Consider the following 19668-nt stretch of genomic DNA (forward strand, 5'->3'; position numbering starts at 1 on the left):
ATTTAATTGTTCACTTACTACGTGCGAAAGTCCCTTACCTCCGCTTCTAACCCGCGTATTAATGATAATAAGTGGATAAAAGCTTCGGTAATACATATTATGCCTAAAGGGAAGTGATACGATAAGGGTATCCTTGATGGGAGCCATCTTGAAATCCGCCATTTTGAATTAAAGTAAAGTTTGAGAAATGAAAACCATAGAATGTGACACCTCATTTTAATAGAAAATTTTCCCAAAAAGCCAATGGTATGCTTATTTTTGTTCTATAATTAACCAGTGTGAATTTAGGACTGCTTTTAATGTGCACCAAACGTCCATTATTCGATCTTTCAAATTGGCAACACTCCTAATTTTCACGGCATGTTTTAAGATTCCAACTGGCATTTTGCAGTTGTTGACATGGCTCGTGTTTTCTAAATTTATTACATTTTTTAAGAGTTGCGATTTGTCAGTTCGTGAATAGTGTAGGAATAAGCATCCAGCAATCTTTCTTAATTTTGAAGACCTCAAATAGACCTATCTTAAAACTAACTTCACCATTGTCTTCCTCATTAAATTCTAGCCCGAAATTATGTATCATATTACCCTATTCCTATTTTAAAAACTTGACCCTAATTCAAAATGGCGGATTTCAAGATGGCTACCGTCAAGGTCATACCTACCATACAACTTCCCCCTAGGCCTTATATGTATCTACATAGTTGTTCTTTCATTAACGCTACGTTTACAAAGGTTAGTAAGGGACTTCTGCAGTAATCCCTAATAACCACATCACAACTCTTAAAAATTATAAAAAATAGAAAACATGCACCATGGCAAAAATTTCTGTCATCACAAATAATACATATATGTCCTCTATCAGCTAGGAAAATTTCATTGAAATCGGAGCCGGACAATTGGGTGATGTCCCTTGTGAGCTAAGTTGATACAGCTTGTTAATCATTTATTGGTACAGAATCAGTATTGTGTCGTAATTGGTGCACTTTATATTAAAAAGAAAACATTTTATTTTATTTTATTTTATTTTATTTACCATGGAAATAATTACCTTAGAAACTATTCGAATGTCAATGTTACCAGATCCGTCGTTAGGTTGTCGTGGACTACAAAACTGTGAAGGGACACAGCTGCAGCGTCCAGTATTGCCAGGTTGTCTGTTATCTCCAGGTGGTGGCGGAGGAGGTCTTGAACCAGGACCCGGAGGAGGAGGGGGAGGAAAAGGTTGTCTATTTTCGCTGGACTCGGATGATCCACTACCTGGGACTGGTGGGAGTCCTACAACGAAAAATATATATATACATCAATTTTCAAATATTAATTCACAAACATTTAACAAAACATCCATCAACTGTAAGCGACTTTCCATGAATACAATGTGTAGGCTCAGCCCCGCCCCGTACCGCCCCTTTTTCAGAAAGAACAAATCTTAAGAGCCACGATTTTAAGTATGCTAACCCATCATGAAAACGAAGGGAGGGAAGGAGCACTCGCACTCAGAAAAGGTTAAGCACTATAAATACAATCTCGTTGTATGTTTTTTTCTTTAAATAATAATGTATTATATTACTGAAAGACAATGCACACACACCTGCAGACGAAAAATGTTAATCGTTTTTCATAGAATTCAATGTCGAGAGTCAATCTTAAAACATCAGTTTGCAATTCCATTACAACTAGCTCCTTTATTTTTATTTTTTGATTTTCCTTTTATATCTGTTACTTTTTAAGAAAAAAAAAAACTTGTTTCCACCTTCAATAATAAGAAACTTGTTTGTGACAAAGACAAGACTAGTTTTCATATCAAAACTGTGATAACTAACTAAATGGAACAGGTGTTAACTATTGTTCGAGAATTGAGTTCTTGTATTTGACAACAATCAGGCAATTCATGCTGGTATTTTTTGACCATTTGTTTTAGCACTCTACATGTGATCTTAAACTAATACGACCAAAACATGATTTATGAATGTAGTATTCAAATACAAGAATTGAGTTAAATGTTCAGTAGACAGACGAGAGAGGTGATTTGACTTACAACATTAAAATTGACATGAATATGTTTGTGTAACTTGTGTAAAATTGACGTGAATATGTTTGTGTAACGTGTAAAATTGACATGAATATGTTTGTGTAACTTGTGTAAAATTGACATGAATATGTTTATGTAACTTGTGTAAAATTGACGTGAATATGTTTGTGTAACTTGTGTAAAATTGACATGAATATGTTTGTGTAACTTGTGTAAAATTGACGTGAATATGTTTGTGTAACTTGTGTAAAATTGACGTGAATATATTTGTGTAACTTGTGTAAAATTGACATGAATATGTTTGTGTAACTTGTGTAAAATTGACGTGAATATGTTTGTGTAACTTGAAAAAAATCTTTCAGTTTAGCGTACCACGGAAAGTGAATGATGATTGAAGAGCTGGTGGAATAAAGATGTGGAAGGAAACGGGAGTACCCTGAGAAAACCCACCGACACAATAAGGATAAATGGTCATAACTCAAATCACGATAAAGGGTTCGCAGTGGCTCAGTGGTAAAGCGTTCACCTCTGGTGCATGCGGTCCTAGGTTTGATCCCAGCTAGCGCCAAGTAAGTTTCGTGGTGGACAAGCACCGTGTGTGTTTTCTCGAGGTTCTCCCGTTCCTCCCACTTTCTTCATTCTACCATTTCATTCACTACTCATCATCACCGTCTCCTTTAGCCCAGCCGACATAACTGTGGGACGTAAAACTGAAACATTTAATTTCATTTCAAATCACGATTTTACGAGTTACGCCATTCCACCCTTTCACCGACGAATTATAGATAGGCTATTCCAAGTTCATTCAAGCAGAAAATAACTAGTTTCTTACTTTCGTTTCCATAAACTGAACGGAGTTCAAAGATAAGTTCTTAATAACACTGATTATTATCAGAGCGCCTCCTAGTTATATAGTTAGAGGCAGGCCTGTATCCAGAGAGGTCTAGGCCCCCCTAAATTTTTGCTGGACCCCCTAAAAATTTTCACCACAGGCTTGCAAACGAACTATAATATGGCGATGAACTATAATATAATTGGATCGCTTCCCTCCTACATTTTTTTGGGCTGGCTACCGGCCTGGTTAGGGGACGCGACTTGAGCGCGGGATACCCGGATTCGATTTCAGGTGAATGTTCATATAGCCTCAGTGCTTGGAAAGGACACTATACTCCAATCCAACCGACTTATTGATTACTATCAAACAATTACTAGTACTGTATTTTAGAACAAGTTTCCTACTCGTGAAGGAAAGGGGCATTTTTTGGTAATATTTCTTGTACTAACCTAGTTGACTGGCTAGTAATCCGAACCTTTCGTTGACGTCCGCTGGCTCGTCGCTGCTGTCTTTGAAAGTCACTTTGTCATCTGCCAATCCAACAACTGCAATCAGTGGAAATAGGAGTACAAAACCTCTGGCCATTTTGATCTGTAATAAATAGTAGAGAGAATAACAATATTAAGATTATATCAAAAAACTTCCACATATCCTTGCATGTTAGTGAAACAATATTTGGCGCCCTCTTTCCGGTATTCCTTTCCACTGCACCGTATTCATCATGTTAATTTCATCCATCTGAATACCGATTCGAATTATCTGAAGCAAAAGGTTCCATAAATCAAGTTCCCGTATGTCCAAGGGCTCAAGAAATATGTACTTACGTTCACACTACTTCTTTTCTGATTTGAAGATATCTAGAAATTACAAACGGAAGTCGGACCCACTGTTGCCAGATTGGGCTACAAGTAGCGGATTGGGCGATTTTTAAGTGCCCTCGCTATCAAAATTTCAAATTGGGTAACACGTTACTTTTGGGCTACTTTTAATTATCTGCAAGTTATAACTCTTAAAAATTCGCTACTTTTTTATTTTTATATATAAAATCAGAACGCACAAATCCTTTGTTCCCTCATCACGCTAATACGGCTGAACCAATTTCTTTCATTTTTGGGGGGTTATTAGGATTTGGACCCTAGATGGTTTTTATCATATCACTTTAATTTTTAATTACCAGTGTCTTGAGATAATTGACCATTCAAGTGTCCATAACGTACAAATCCTTTGTTAGTTCATCATAGGTAAAAATAAACGTATTTATATGCAACCCGCATGACCGTGTCACTCGGCGGGTTAACATAAATGACAGGCGATATAATGTTAACATTAGTGCAATCTACTATGGTTTTTATCATATCACTTGAAAGCGAAAAAGTAAAAATTATCTAAGTAACAAAGTTTATTGCGTTCCGGGGTGACCGCAGCGAAGCGGGGTGAACGCTGCTAGTTTTTATATAAGACAATAAGGGCCTTATGCAGAGTTGTTTTGACGTGTGATTAATGACATACTAAAGAGTTCGACTAACATTCGACTAACATGTTTCCTGCAGTAGTCAGCCTTTAGTATGACACTAATCATATGTCAAAACGACTCTGCATAAAGCGGTAAAAGTTCTGTTTGTTGAGTATTCAATTCACAATAAACAATAGTTTTTATTGAAACTAAGTTCAATCAGTGTTCACATTGGAAAAAAAAGGCGGTATGTTTTATTACCATTTTGACTCGACATAGCGAGTGAGGGTATATTGCCTAAAAGATTGCATTTCTATTTACATATTGACTCAAATCTATCGAAGAGCTTCTCCAGTAACTGAGGAAGGGAGACATGAAGAGACTTTCTTCCCTCGCCAACAATTTTCTAAAAAAAAAAAAAAAATAAAAAAAAGAAAGAAAAGAAAAAAGAAAAAGAAATTATAAATATACCTTTATGTTCTATTATAGACAATTGTTCACGAAAATGCTCAAACCCGAGTTTCTATATTAACAATTTCCTGCGGGAAAGCTCCCCGGACCCCCTACTCGACTGAGAGGTATTCCAAACCTCCGGAAGAATCGCCCCCACAATAGACAACTCCTAAATCCGCTCATGCTCAAAACAAGACATTTATATGAATTAAGACAAGAAGACACACATACACACATATATACGAAAGAATCAATTCAGTGTGGCACATCAAAATATAAACTAGACGAACTTCTTTGAAGACACCCCATTTTCAAAACAAAAAAGTAGGAAAAAGATAATAAGAACGTCGGTGTTGTCAACTTAGAAATTATTTCTACATAAGAAATAATTTTTTTTATGTGCAAAAATATTCGTCAATTGCTGTGTATAAAAATGGATTTATTAAAGGTATTTAGCATCTACTCTCCCGTGACGGCATGTCTTGATCACTGAAAAACCAGAGGCGGTATGCCTTCATCATTGAAAAACTAGAGGTGGTAAGGCATACCACCGCATACCGTCTCACTTCGACCACTGTGTTCAATACTTGTTCAATTCTTGGTATAGCATTTTTCAATCATCAGATCCGACAACACTAGACTTTTGTTGAGTTTATGCTGTTGCAGTACCACTGACCGCGTTTTGCACAGAGCTGTGTAAACGTGAACATCCCCCGCCTTATGCAGAGTCATTTTGATGCATGATTAGCGTCATGCTAAAGGCCTGACTACTGCAGGAAACATATGTTAGTCAAACTCTTTAGTATGACACTAATCACACGTCAAAATGACTCTGCATAAGGCCTCTCAAATTTAATCGTGTTACCGTATTATCCACATTAACTTAATAAGTAAATGGAGTTACAATAAAAGCTTCGGAAATTCATGGCTACCAGATAAAGGAATTTAGCAAAAGAATTAAACAATTGAGGTATAGCAGTGAAAGAGCATACTATAAACGTTGTAAAGTGTATTTCAGATTCCCCAAAACTGACTTAAGCAAACGTGTTTAATTCGAAAATTAGAAAGTCGCCCATTGTAGTCTGCCCAATTCAATGCATACTGCAGTTCTACTGCGCATGACAGTATAAAAGTTTCCTTCACCACCATCATCAACAATTCGAAACTGCGGTTGCCACCTGACCATTGCCAACCAATACATCGTACGCTTGTGATTAGTAAAAGTGTATAGCTGCAAAATAATTCATTTTTATGTTTGGGCTACAAATAGTTCAAATCCGCTACTTTTCGAGCACAACCTCGCTACTTTTTCAGATGTGCCAACACTGGTCGGACCGACAATCATGGAATCATGAAAGTAGGAAGTAACCCAATAGCGGTATGACTATTTCTCTTGTAAATTTTACCACTAAATATCAATGTTTATTTGTGTAGACCAGGCCCATAGCTGTGACACTGGAACAGAGGAGGTTGAGATCATTTTTGGAGGTGCCACCTTGAGCTATTCATTACTACATAACAACAAACAACTGAAGTTTCAAAAGGCGAAAAGTAGTCGCAAGGGATCTAAGCCCCTATGGCCACTCCTTACCTACGGGCGTGGTGTACAATATAATACAAATACATGTTTTAATGAAAAATGTAGTTTTTCATTTTTACGCAAAATTTACATGTATACCCAGTTTTGCCCCACCGACCGATCGGATAAAATCGGGAAATTTGTGCTTTTTTTAAAAAATTTATAACATTATTAAGCAATTAATAACAGAACTCTACAGTAAACATAATAGCAAATATCATAATAGTAAACATCACACTATATGTTTGGCGTATGAATTATTTTATAGCACTTTATTAGCACAACTTTAGCTCCCAGAGGTCATCAAATCGTAGCTATCCGGCTATAACCCATTTTCCCCTATCTTATGTACGGTTGTCAGGCCAGTACCAGTGGTGTTATTCTAACTTTTTAACAACTGGTTATATATTGTTATTATTGTTTACAACTGGTTATTTTAACAACTGGTGTCACGAAATTAGGTAGCAGTAAGATTATTTTGGAAACGAATTATCCAAGATAGCTGGTTGTCAAAAAGTATTGGAAAGGCCTTAATCCAGTAATGGACCGACAATTGAGGCCTATTCCAGAAGAAAGGCACATAGACCGTTTTCGTGAATGGAGAAAAAGAGCCTTAAAAATTTTATTAGAATATATAACAATAACATGAGCTTGCAAATACCTGTTACAGGTTTTCTTAATATAAATGATCTGTTTGCCTAATAAATAGCTGGTATTAAATGAAAAAATATTTTATTTTAAATATTTATAAACATATTTGTATAAAATGTTATGTGCCCTTTTTTCGAAAATCCTTGTTGGTTGAAGAAATAGCACACTATTAATGCATCACAATAACGTCTTTATTCTAAATAAAGCAAATATAAGCTATTATCCATGGCAATAGATGTATTATGGATTTAGTCCTGTTCATACTCATTCAATATATGTTCAATCCAGTTGCTGTCTTCAGCTGACAAGAACTTCATTAAAGACGGAACATCTTTCTATTTCTGTTCGCTCACTCCAACAAAAAGGACAGGCTTAGAGTCGATATCTCTCAATTCTTCGATATTACTTTTTGAAAGGTAAGAAGATGTTGGCCTGTACGTAATAGAACACAGCAGAACGCCTGATACAGTGTACTTTATCATTACATGTTACATAATTATGTAGCTTGAAAATTTTTTATGATGGATTGGAACGAAAGAAAGGATCAAGAGCTGAGTCCCAATCCTTAATCAAATCTTTATCCATTGTCAGTTCAAAAGAGATGGATTCTATCGACAGGTAACGATGGCTTCTAACCATGGCTTAGCAGATCCGACTCGCTCCAAGTTTTTTATTTTGTTTCGAACAAACCCGAAGTTGCAGTCGCACTGGCTAAACGAGTATCCACGCACAGGATATAAACAAATTATTTCCACTTTATGAACTTTAGCGAACCAAGAACAACATTTTGTTATTGTAGTGTTTCTGTTTTGTCCGCCTCTAGCATCTGACAACAATACTACTGTTCTTAGTTCTGAAACTTGCTAAGGTTTCTTTTTAAACAGTCAAATAAGAAAGAAGCTACCGCTGCTAGGGTCTGAAGTCAGCTGTGCGCCAAAACAGTAGTGCAAAGGCTTGCAAAAACAATATCGCCAGTTTGCCAAAAATAAAGATATCGAGATGAAATTTTCACACCACCTACAGTATAACATGGCGGTTCGTTTTAAATGATTTCCGAAAAAAGGGCAAATAGGCCTATGTGCCCTTCTTCCGGAATAGGCCTCAATTGTTGATAATGGTATATGTATATGCGTTTCAAATGTAAAAACTTTCATCACTACACGCTTTCCCCTCATACTTATTCCGTCTATCAATATAAAACTTGGTATATACATTTCTTATTCCCTATACTATTATTTGAGATACATTTGGATTCTGTGCCACTCCAGAGGGCTCCAAAGTTGATGGGAGGGATTTCTGGAGGGAATTTTCCCGACATTCTCCCAATTATTCCTGTTCAAGTACGTTATGGGCCCCAATACATAGCACCTCTGGAAAGCTTGTTTTATGCTGAAGAGAATGAACTATAAACCATGACTTTCCAATGAATAGTGTTGATGCAATAGCTATTTCACTGCGAGTCTACGATTTTCTTTATACTAACAGGGTTAATGGGCCCCAGGGACTTATTCCCTTGTCCATAGCACCTAATTTTTTGTGCATGAATATATCTTTGTTATGTTATCGAAGGACTAGATTTGATTCAGATGTCCGGATGACAGGTTCATGTCCGTTCCTTGTGAGAATTGGAGATAAGAAGTAAACGCTTTTACCTTGTTCTGAGAGATCATCCGCCCTATGCAGTCGTTTTGATGTATGATTAGCGTCATGCTAAAGGCCTGACTACTGCAGGAAACATATGTTAGTCGAACTCTTCAGTATTACACTAATCAGTATCAGAACGACTCTGCATAAGGTCCCATATGTTTAACCTTGTAGCTATAAGAATTTCTAAAAACAAAGATAGTTAAACTAAAATTTACTATTTGTGGGTATAACTGGGTAAAATGTATTGTTATGTCTGGATATAACAAACTGTTCAGCAAATTCGAAATATTTTAACAACCGGTTCTAGCGAACCGATGCGAACCGGCTGGGAATAGCACCACTGGCCAGTACCCAGAATAAGGCAAGAGGAGGACCGAGATAACTTTCGCAGCGGACTAACTTCAGTTCATCTTATATTCTTGACTGCTTGTTTCTTGAACACATTTATCTAACCAAACAACTGAAAATTTCAAGAGGCTAAATGTGATATATAGGGGCTCAGTCTCCTTAATTACTCGCTAACTAAGAACCTGATAGTTGCGAGACTGTGGTCTTCAAACGAGAGTTGGAAGACCTTACTTAAAAAAAAAAAAAAAAAAGTATGTTCTTTATTATTACAACGACATTTACATATTTAAAACACAGAATATGCACTGTAAACAAAAGTGCTTATGGTTCTGCCTTACAAATGACTGTATTTCTCTTCGGTACGTTTAGGATGCCAAGGATAGATTTGATGGTTATGCATGGCTTCAGTTTTCCGCGTAGGCGGTGAAGCGTGACGTCACCGATGTCATTTCGTGATTACCTTTGAAAATTGTTTCGTTCGTCAATTTTATACTTTCAGTACTCTCTTATGTGAAGTACTATGTTTGGCGGATCGGAAGTCATTACAAACAAATTAAAACTCATTTGGTACGGTATTAATTTTCAAGAATTGTTAAATGATGCTTCTTTTCTATTTAAATCTTTTTTCAAGAATTGTTAAATGATGCTTCTTTTTTATTCAAATCTTTTTAGTTCAGATTATCAAATCGTCGGTTGATATATATCGACCCACGACCTACCACCAACCCTGACCCAGAATCCACAGAGACCCATTCTGAGCCACCACCCAACATGATCCACGTAACCCACTCCGACCCACCACCCATCATGATCCACACTCTGACTCATCAGCCGCCATGACCCACTCTGACCCACCATCCACTCAAACCTATCGTCATCAACTCTGATCCATGATCTACGCACTTCTCTCAAGGGAATAAAGTGTTTACTGTTGTAATAAAATAAGTCCGTGAAATTATTCCTAATCGGAGTTTAAATTTCTATAATCAATCGTTCAAACACCTCTGTTACAATACCAATGGACTTTACGATATAAAATGGTATTTTTTTTTTTTTGTCAGGCCATATTACAATGAATTTCAATTTAATTATCATATATAATTATTTTCTTGTTGTATTACAGATACTTTTCAGTGAAAAGTAGAATGAAATTTGAGTCTCAAATCAAGATATAAAGTAGACCAACGTAAAGGAAAAGTAAAATTCTACTGTGTCTCGAAAGCAAAGTAGTCAGTCCTATTACCGTTATTACAATTACAAATATCAATATCCAAAAGTACCTGAAGTTCTTTTTTCACTTGAATATATTCATCTCAGGTAAGTAAATAGAAACAAATGGAAAAGAAAGAGTAATGGAGGCCTTGGAAGTAAAACGTAGACAAATTCACCAGTTTTCAGAAGATGCTAACTACAATCTACTGAGCAGAGTGGGTCACAGCGGGTCGTGGGTCGCAGAGGGTCATGTCCTGTTGACTCACAACCCACTGACCCACTCACAAATATTGACCCACGACCCACTGACGCATTCACAAATCTTGACCCACGACCCACTGATCGACTCCATCTCTGGTTGGAACAGACGTATAAGATCAAAGATAGAATCTGTTGCTCAGGCGTTGAATCCATAACAAAAGCCCATTACTCGCTATCTCTTTACTGGTTTCGCTCTATGGGGAAAGCATAGAGCCATCTACATTAAAACCGGAAGTAGTAACTGATGTCTATCACTTCCGGTTGCAACAGGGGAATCAAATCAGAGCTGAAACACATTCTTGGTACTGAATCCATATTTAAAAAAAACTGCTTGTCGGGATATATTCGCTATCACTGTCGTAACCGGAAGTAGCAAATTTTAACCACTTTCGGCTTGAACAGATAAATAAAATTCAAGTCAAAACTTATTTTTGGGGGCACAGAATCTCTATCAATAAAACCCCCATTTGGATATCTCTTGCAGTTTTTCTTTATAACAATAAGTATTGAAACTGGAAATATCAGTAAATTTCAACAACTTTTGGTTTTGGTAGACTCTTGCAGCTGATGGTTCTATGTTTTCTTAAGACTTTGAATTGATTGCAAAAACCGCACCTCGCTATCTATCACTGTTTTCGTTGTACTGTGACCGACTTTGCAACCTATAACAATTAATTTCTACAACTTCCTCTTTGAATGTAGGGTTAACGGAGGAGACGGAATCTATTCTTTGGACATTGAACCAATTACTAAAAAATAGCTTGTCGCTATCTATTACCACTTTTATTCTATGACGATCAACTTTGAAACAGGAAATGGTTAATTTCTACTACATCCGGCTTGAATAGAGGGTTAACAGAGGGGATTGAATCAATTCTTGCGACGCTAAATCCTGATATCTTCCACCTTACTGATATCTTTTTTTTATTATTATTATTTTTGCTCTATGGAATTCAGTATTGAAACCGGAAGTAATAGTAAATAAAAACAACTTCTGGTCTTCATAGATTATTGGAGGTGGTAATGATAAGTTTTACTGGGACTATGAATCGATTGCCAAAAAAAAAAAAAGCTGTTACCATTTTTGTTCTATGGTGATAAACCGGATAGGGATGAGTCTTACCACTTCCAGTTTGAGTAGAAGTTTAACGAAAGACGTGAAGCTTATCGATTGCAAAAAATCTGAATCGATTACAAAAAATCTGCTTCTCAATATATTTTACCGTTTTTGCTCGTACATTTTTTTTACGCTCGCACATTTTTTTTACGCTCGATCCTAGAAATATGAACTAAATACACCTTTTTGATTGGTTGCATTTTGCGATTGTCCAAACCTTCTGTTGTGTTATAGTAATAGAAGAAAATTGTCACTTTGTGTGTTGATAAAAATAAAAATATAATTATGTTTGGGTTACATTTCGTAAGAATATAAGGCATATTTTTTTTTCAAGCGCTACCCTTAAAAAATATGCATTTTGGTCACAAGGAAGCGAGTGAGATTTGAAGTTAGACCACGTGACGAGTGTGACATAATGTCACGTGGTATTATCATGGGGGGAAAGGTGGAACAAAACGAGCCCTGCGGGGCTTCTGACCCTCTTTGCTCGCTGCCGCTCGCTCAGCTATATTTCACAACTTAAATAAATCACTTTCTATGCATTGTACATTACGTACAAGCGCAAATGAGTACAGTGAAACCTTCCTTAACGGACACCTCTCAGTAACGGACACCTCTATAATACGGACAGATTTTTTTGTCCCGGCAAAAATATATGTTATCTTACGGAACAAAACCCTCCCTTTTACGGACACTCTAAGATACGGACGCGGACAGTCCTTTTTCCACCCAAAACGTTTCAATAACCTCTTCATACCAGACAGAAATTATTCTCGGTTTTGCGATATATTACAGTAGACAGAAAAGTCTTTTTCCCACAAGTGTATCTATCATGAATCTGACCTGGTGAACCATCAAACAGAACAGCTTCAAGCTGAACTTGAAATTATTCTTTTTTTTTCCTGCCCGCAATGAACTCTTTTTGGTGGAAATCCTAGAAAACCTTCAACAGGCAATAACACTGATACAAGGTCAGTCGTAAAGCCAAGAATTCTATGCGAAAGATTTTCCCTTCTCTAACAAATTTAATCCTTTTTCCTCTGAACCTTGCATCTTTCCCGACAATTTCATAGATAACAGGTGAATTAATGGATTTTTTACAGGGTGATGACATGTACTTAAGAAAATTACCATACACGCATTATCTTTTGCAGTATACGAATATATTAACACAACTCCAGCAATAATAGCCTATTATTTAACAGAAATGAATTTCTCCTTCATCCCTCTCAGTAATTCAAATTCGTACTAAATAGAGTATTTTCATATTGAATTTTACGTATTTTTTCTCATACATAATGTATTTACTGTTTACTACAGCACGCAATTACCGTTGTGAGAAATTAATTTTCCGTAACCTCTCTGTAACGGACACCTCTCAGTAACGGACAAAAATTCATGTCCCAGTGGTGTTCGTTATTCAGAGGTTTCACTGTATTACTTTTATCTTGTTTTAAAGATAAAAGTGTTATCAAAATAAAAAAAAAACTTTTCCTTGGGCCGGTTTTGAACCCACTCCAAAAGCGATTATCATTACTAGCCCGTTGCGCTAGCACGCTTGGCCACGACGACCGACAGCAAACACAGTTTGATTTCTTCTATATATACGCTACGTGGCGAGAAACGGATAACTTCAACCAATCAGAAATGCGTATTTAGTTCCTATGGCTAGGGTCGAGCGTGATTTAAAAATATGCGTGCTCTATGGAAAATAGTATTGAAACCGAAGTAATAATAAATTTGAACCACTTCCGGTTTTGGTAGGCTGTTGCAGGTAGTCATGATATGTTATCTTGAGACAATGGATCGTCCCTTCTCGCTATCTGTTACCGTTTTCGTTCAATGGTGAAAAGCGTTTAAACCTGAAATGGTTAATTCAACCACTTCCGGTTTGATTAGAGGGTTAACTAAGGAGATGGAAACTGTTCTTAAAACGCTGAATCGATTTAAAGAAGCCGCTTCGGAATACCTCTAACTGTTTTTGCTCTGATAACTCTTGACAGAGGGATGCATAGCACAGTTTGGAAGTCTAAAATTTTGAATTAATAATCAGAAAAAAACAAAATAGTTAAAGCAAGCGTCAGTGAAGCTTCCGCCATTCGACTCGATTGCATTTGTGTGTCCGTCTGTTTGTTCGACGATAACTCTAGTAAAACTTATCCAATGTTGATGAAACATTTAGCCTCAATAAAAGAAAAGAACACTGAAATGTTAAATGTTATGGGCCTTATGCAGAGTAGTTCTGACGCGTGATTTGTGCCATACTAAAGAGTTCGACTAACATATGTTCCTGCTGTAGTCTGGATTTAGTACGAGGCTAATCATACGTCAAAATGACTCTGCATAAGGACCTATCTGTTTTAACAGTTTTCTGGGCTTCTGAATTTAACAAGATTCTGGGACTTGTTTTAGAACAGAGGTTATAATTCAGCAGTAAATTTTGAGTCTTTATATGTGATGTAATTACTTTTAGTACTGTTTAAATGAATACTTACATTTAAAATTGGCAGGTTTTTCCAAAATTTTGCACCTCTTTTAACCAAACTTTTTAATCACAAATTTGCACCTAAAATTCCTAGCTCTAGCAATGAGTATGTAATTAATGGATAAAGTAGGTTAGCGGTATCCTTAAACTTACATAGTTTAATAATTATTTGGACACTCTAAATAGACACATTTTAATGTGATTTTTTTTTACATTCCTGTCTCCCTATCACTTCCCACTTCAATTGTTATTATTTCGTATCCTGGTGCAATTACTTAATTTAATTACATTTGCATTTAATTATTATTGTCTCCTTCAGTTTACTGAATACGCATACATTAAACTTAACAAATAATTAGGACAAATAATAAAATTATAAGAAAAAAAATAGAAAGCAAATCTTGTTTGGATACCTATCTGAGAATATGGTGGAAAGTAACGTAACAAAAGACATATTTTCAATGCAATTGATACAGCATATACTTTATACTGGTACCACTATTCAGTAATTTTGCAAACTTTTCTAATGAGTTTATTGACACTCTCGGTTGTTAAAGGGAATATAATAAGCTTTTATACACTTACACATATACTCGAAATAAAGAATAATTAATTATACAAAGTATCTACATCTTTACTGAACTTTACATTTTTATTATGCTCTGTAACGTCAATTGAAGTACCGGTACATTACGTAAATGTATTAGTTTACAACATTTCTTTGTTTGTTAGAAATTGAACATATTTATTCAGAACTGAACCTACAGTATATGACGCTTGAACCCACAGCTTAACGTGGGTGTTGGGATAAGGGCACAGTGGCTTAGTGGTGCCCTCCCACCTGGTCTAGTGGCTAGCACGTGCGTCTTTGGTGTACGGGTTCCCGGGTTCGATTCCTGGTTGGACAGCCTTTGTGATTTTAACTGTCCTCGATTTTACTGAGTTACTGAGACACGTTCGGTGCGTCAGTTAACTTTTCTAAAAAAAAAAAAAAATGGTAGACCGCTTATCTCTGGTGCATGGGGCCCCTGGTTCGATCCCCTGCAAAGTAAGTTTGTAGGGGGACAACATCATGTCCGTGAGTTTTTCGGGATAGTCCCACATTCTCATTCCACCAATTTTTTCATTATCACTCACTTTTCTTAATCATCGTTTCCTTTAGCTAACAGGCATTATCGTAACACGTTACACCGAAAGATTTAACTTTAAAATTGAGATCTGAACGATGTGGTCGAATCAGGCCGATAAGAGCTGGTATGGCATACTGTTTGTAAATTAAGATGCCAAAAACCATAGCACGAAAAGAAAAGTACCTTGCAAATCCGAGACGAGATTAGAAACGTGACGACGAGACGACGAGAGGACGACGAATTTCTTGAATTTCGTGGGCAACACTAGACAACATCCACCTTATGCAGAGTCGTTTTGACGTATGATTAGCGTCATACTAAAGGCCTGACTACTGCAGGAAACATATGTTAGTTGAACGCTTTAGTATGGCACTAATCACGCGTCAGAACGACTCTGCATAAGGCCCAAAAGTCTTAGATCTCAAGCACTGAAGGTTATAGTTTAATGTTTTCCTTTTAACGTCAAGATTATATCATAACCTCCGAAAATGCTTTCTAAAAAAAAAAATAAATAAAAATAAAATAAAATAAAATACTTCTAAGAAATCATGAACTTACTTATGATTTAGTCCAGCATCTCTTCTGTTTATTTCTTAAGAGTTAACAGACTGAATCAACAGATTAATAATTGCCATCTCCGTGTCTACTCAACCGCAATCGGAAAGAAATTGAAGTTTTCCTGTACGTGTATTCTGTACTTGCAATGCATACACGTCCCTAATGCAGACTTCAAACGTCTTGGATCTGCTAAAATTCAGAAGCCACACAGATAAGATCACAAGTTCAGGTGTTATGTAGCGACTCTATATACTAAATTGGTATTATATATATATATATATATATATATATATATATATATATATAGGCGCGCATCCAAGGGGGGGGGGCTATAGCACTTCCCTTGACGCTCAGGTATACATTGGATAAAATGGGATTCAATCCTGTTTTACACTGGATAAAGTTGCACAAACTATGGTTTAGACCTACCCTTGATCATATCCTGGATCCGCCACTGTATCATTTTAAACCGGTATCACATCACAGTTTTCTACATAAAAGTACTGACAACCCTCCTCACCCCACTGGTCTAGTGGCTGACAAGCAAACCTTTGGTACACGTGGTCTCTGGTTCTATTCTCAGTGAAAGAGAATTGAAATTTGAACACATTACAATTGTTCAGATTCTACCGACTGGAAATTCACGTCTCATAAACTTCGCTACTGACAGAGGACGCTACACTTATATATAGTTAGATAGATAGATGTAATATTTCCGAAGCTAGCTATTTTTGCGACAGAAAACAGTATAGATACCTTATTAATGTCATCCCTTCGCGGTTCTCTTTTGATCTTACATGTAATTAAAAGTCCAGTAATAAACGTCTCATCAAAAACCCTTCTGATCCCTTTTGAAGGTTCTTACGTACTAACACAAACCAATCCACTACGGACTACACATCACTGGGATTTATGAATATTTAAGAGGCTACATCAGACACGTAGCCAGGATTTCGTGAGGGGGGGTCCGTAACATGAAATATTGGAGTCATCACACCAGGGGCTCGATCATTCTAAACTATTTTACTGGAACATATATTGGTTCGTTTAGCCAGGATTTCGGGGTGGGGTGACATGAAATTCTGAAGGCCCAGGAGCTCGATGCCCTGTTTGTTAGCACAATAAAATGAGGATATATTGGTAAATATTTTAATAACAAACTATGAAGAAATCTCGAGTAAAATAATAAAACAAAAAAGTATTGAAAAAGACTTTACAATATTTACGTCCTTCCTCTGTTCATTCAAATACAAACAATTTTCCTTTCATTATGACCTCAACTATTATAAAAATACATATTCACTATTATGAAATGTACATACTTAATAATGTTTGTAAAATATTTTGCAATATCTGCGTTCCTTTCTCTGTTGAATCAAATGTTAACAGAACTTTCTTTCCACATCAATTTTTGTTCTTATTATTCTGTCAACTACTGTCTGTTCCAAATGACAGGTTAAAGGAGCAGCAGAAATTGTTTTTGAAATAACATGTTTGATACTGCAAGGATGCGATGACGAAAATTATGGTAAAAAATGTCCACGCTGTTACCCAAGGGCACTATGCTTTCGGAAGCTTGAAATCTCCCTGACTAATAGCAGCAATTCTGAGAATTCCGTAACTTTTCCATAACTTTCAAATTCCCTGACTTATCCAGGATATCTCGCTCACCTTGCCACCATGTATTGCAAGTAATACAAATCTTCTCATAAGAAAGAGTAACCAAAAGCTTCCTGTAGCTTTTTATTTTAAATTCTGATCCTTCTTTTTCTCATTTCATTTTGTTTCGTCCTTCCTTAATTTTTTCATTTCTGGTCTCGAAGGGGGGGGGGTCCAGATCCCCCATTGGCTACGCGCCTGGCTACATGCACTTCAACATTTTATTGCATCTTAATAAAGCGCCTGAATGGACTTCAGTTACCCTGCATTTACAGAGGCAAATCCCAAACTTACTTTTCGGAAACTAGATCAGTAGGGAGAAGTTGAGACTGATTCGTCTGGAAAAAATGTGACTGTAATGTCTCGTCTCAAAAAGTGTATTGGAAGAGCGCTATCTGGTCACAAAAATTCTGTCTTGTACTTAGGGATGTAATTGGGCGTATATGAGAGTAGGCTATACGACGTATACCCATTTAATATATTTTTATAGTCCAGCGTATACTTATCTCAAATGTACGAAATAACACAGGTCTACAACCAAAAAGCTATTTGCATAAGTTTAGCTGATTTTTACGCTTCTAGGTGCAGAAGTCGAAAATGACCGCGTTTCTTTCTGGGACGTCAAGTTTTTGCACAATCGAAATGTAACGTGGTCAAACAGGTAGCTGGAAATCGCTAAATTGCAAATGCATCACACGAAAATAAAAATGAACATAGAAGATTAAATGTATTTGTGCTCCCCGAAACATGAAAATACATGTATATTGGTCCGGATGGGGATCACTGACACATATCGTAATGTGTCATGAATAAATGCACGATATTACAAAGAAAACCCCAAAAACAATAAATCTGTTCATAAAACGAATTTAGCAAGATTACATCTTAGATTTGTAAAACGTTGGTAAGTAGTTATGGCTACACTGTTTGTTGCTCAAATATTACGAGTACGCGTGTTTTTGTTGGCCCTGATATTAGAAAACTCATATCCGACAAAGAATTCATCAGTTCAATGACTCTAACTCAAAAAGAGACTTGGGTTGCCTTTACTGTGGTCATCAAAACGTTTTGGGAAATGGAAAGGACCCACAGTACAAGGAAATGGTGAAATAAATGTTGCATGCGTTATATATAAATGAAAATGACTATGTTTGTGACTTCATCATCCGACCGATCTCGATTAAATTTTCAGCATAGATGAGGTTCGGGCGTTTCACTTTGACAGTACATCTTAGGGGAAGGGAAGAGAGAGATATTAAAAAATGATCGAAAATGACCAATATTAATATCGAATCCATAGTTTTCGAGGTTGCTGAGACGAACAGTGACACTTTCAATGCCGTTTGAATCCAAATTCACTCCTCCATTAGTACTTTATATAAAAAATGAAACGAATTCTCCCCGTGCGAAGAACGGGTATTCTACTAGTATATTAATAAAAAAATGAACTCTTATATCGGTGGAGATCCTTGCCCCTTCCTCCCAAAGCAAACCTGAGGCTACTTGTTGTTATATGCTATATTTGTCAAAATACTCTCGCGTATATTTGCCAAAAATCCTAGCATTAGATCACTGTTCGTAGGAAACCCTGATTACAAGGGAAAGAATACCTAGGTAACAGATCAACATGTCGTTAGAGATAAAAGAACTAATTTTAAAGGCAACGTGTATTAATTTCCGAATGTAAAATCTTTAAATCTTCATTTGATACATCACATGTTGGTTTGTGTCGATATCAGTCTCATACTATATTCGATTTCATAAAGATATAGTGTCACTTTTTTTTTTTTTTTAACTTAATGATATATGGTTACTTTAACAACGCCATTTCATCTACACCTATCCATCACTAACATAATGTATTATGTTCCCATACACTGTATTTCAACATAAATTCTCCTCACTCATCACCGTACAGTACACATTTATAGCCAGTAGTCGACCTTGTCAAGTAAATGAACCAACAATAATTTCTTTCACTTTTTTTTTCTTTTCGTTCAAGATTTAGAGAGAAAGAAGAAGTATTATTTAATCGTCCAGCACATTTCCAAAAAGCCCTCAGGCGATCAGCTGTTTCTCTTACCTTGATTTGTTAGAATGATTACAACTTACAGCTGAATCACGATTCATTGCTCACAGTTCGTAAATAATCTCACTTTTGATTCAACTTATTTACTTTAAGCACATTATTAAGCACAACTAAGCAATATTAAACAATTTATTTACTTTAAGCACAATGTTATTTGCCTCA

At 36.3% G+C, this 19668-nt stretch overlaps 1 protein-coding gene across 1 annotated transcript in view; it reads right to left on the reverse strand.

The window, feature by feature from the left end:
- Window positions 1-1015: 1015 nt before the first annotated feature.
- Window positions 1016-19668, reverse strand: part of LOC145677109 (uncharacterized) — a 63058-nt gene continuing 44405 nt past the window's right edge. Inside the window, exons 2-3 of the mRNA XM_081747766.1 lie at window positions 3314-3455; window positions 1016-1275 (exon numbers count right to left, since the gene is read on the reverse strand). Of these exons, the coding sequence (XP_081603892.1) occupies window positions 1016-1275; window positions 3314-3449 (396 nt within the window). The 5' untranslated portion in view covers window positions 3450-3455. The remainder of the gene's footprint in view (window positions 1276-3313; window positions 3456-19668) is intronic.

This window comes from Thermobia domestica, unplaced genomic scaffold (assembly GCF_964235325.1).
Source record: "Thermobia domestica unplaced genomic scaffold, izTheDome1.hap1.1 HAP1_SCAFFOLD_610, whole genome shotgun sequence".
NCBI lineage: Eukaryota > Metazoa > Arthropoda > Insecta > Zygentoma > Lepismatidae > Thermobia > Thermobia domestica.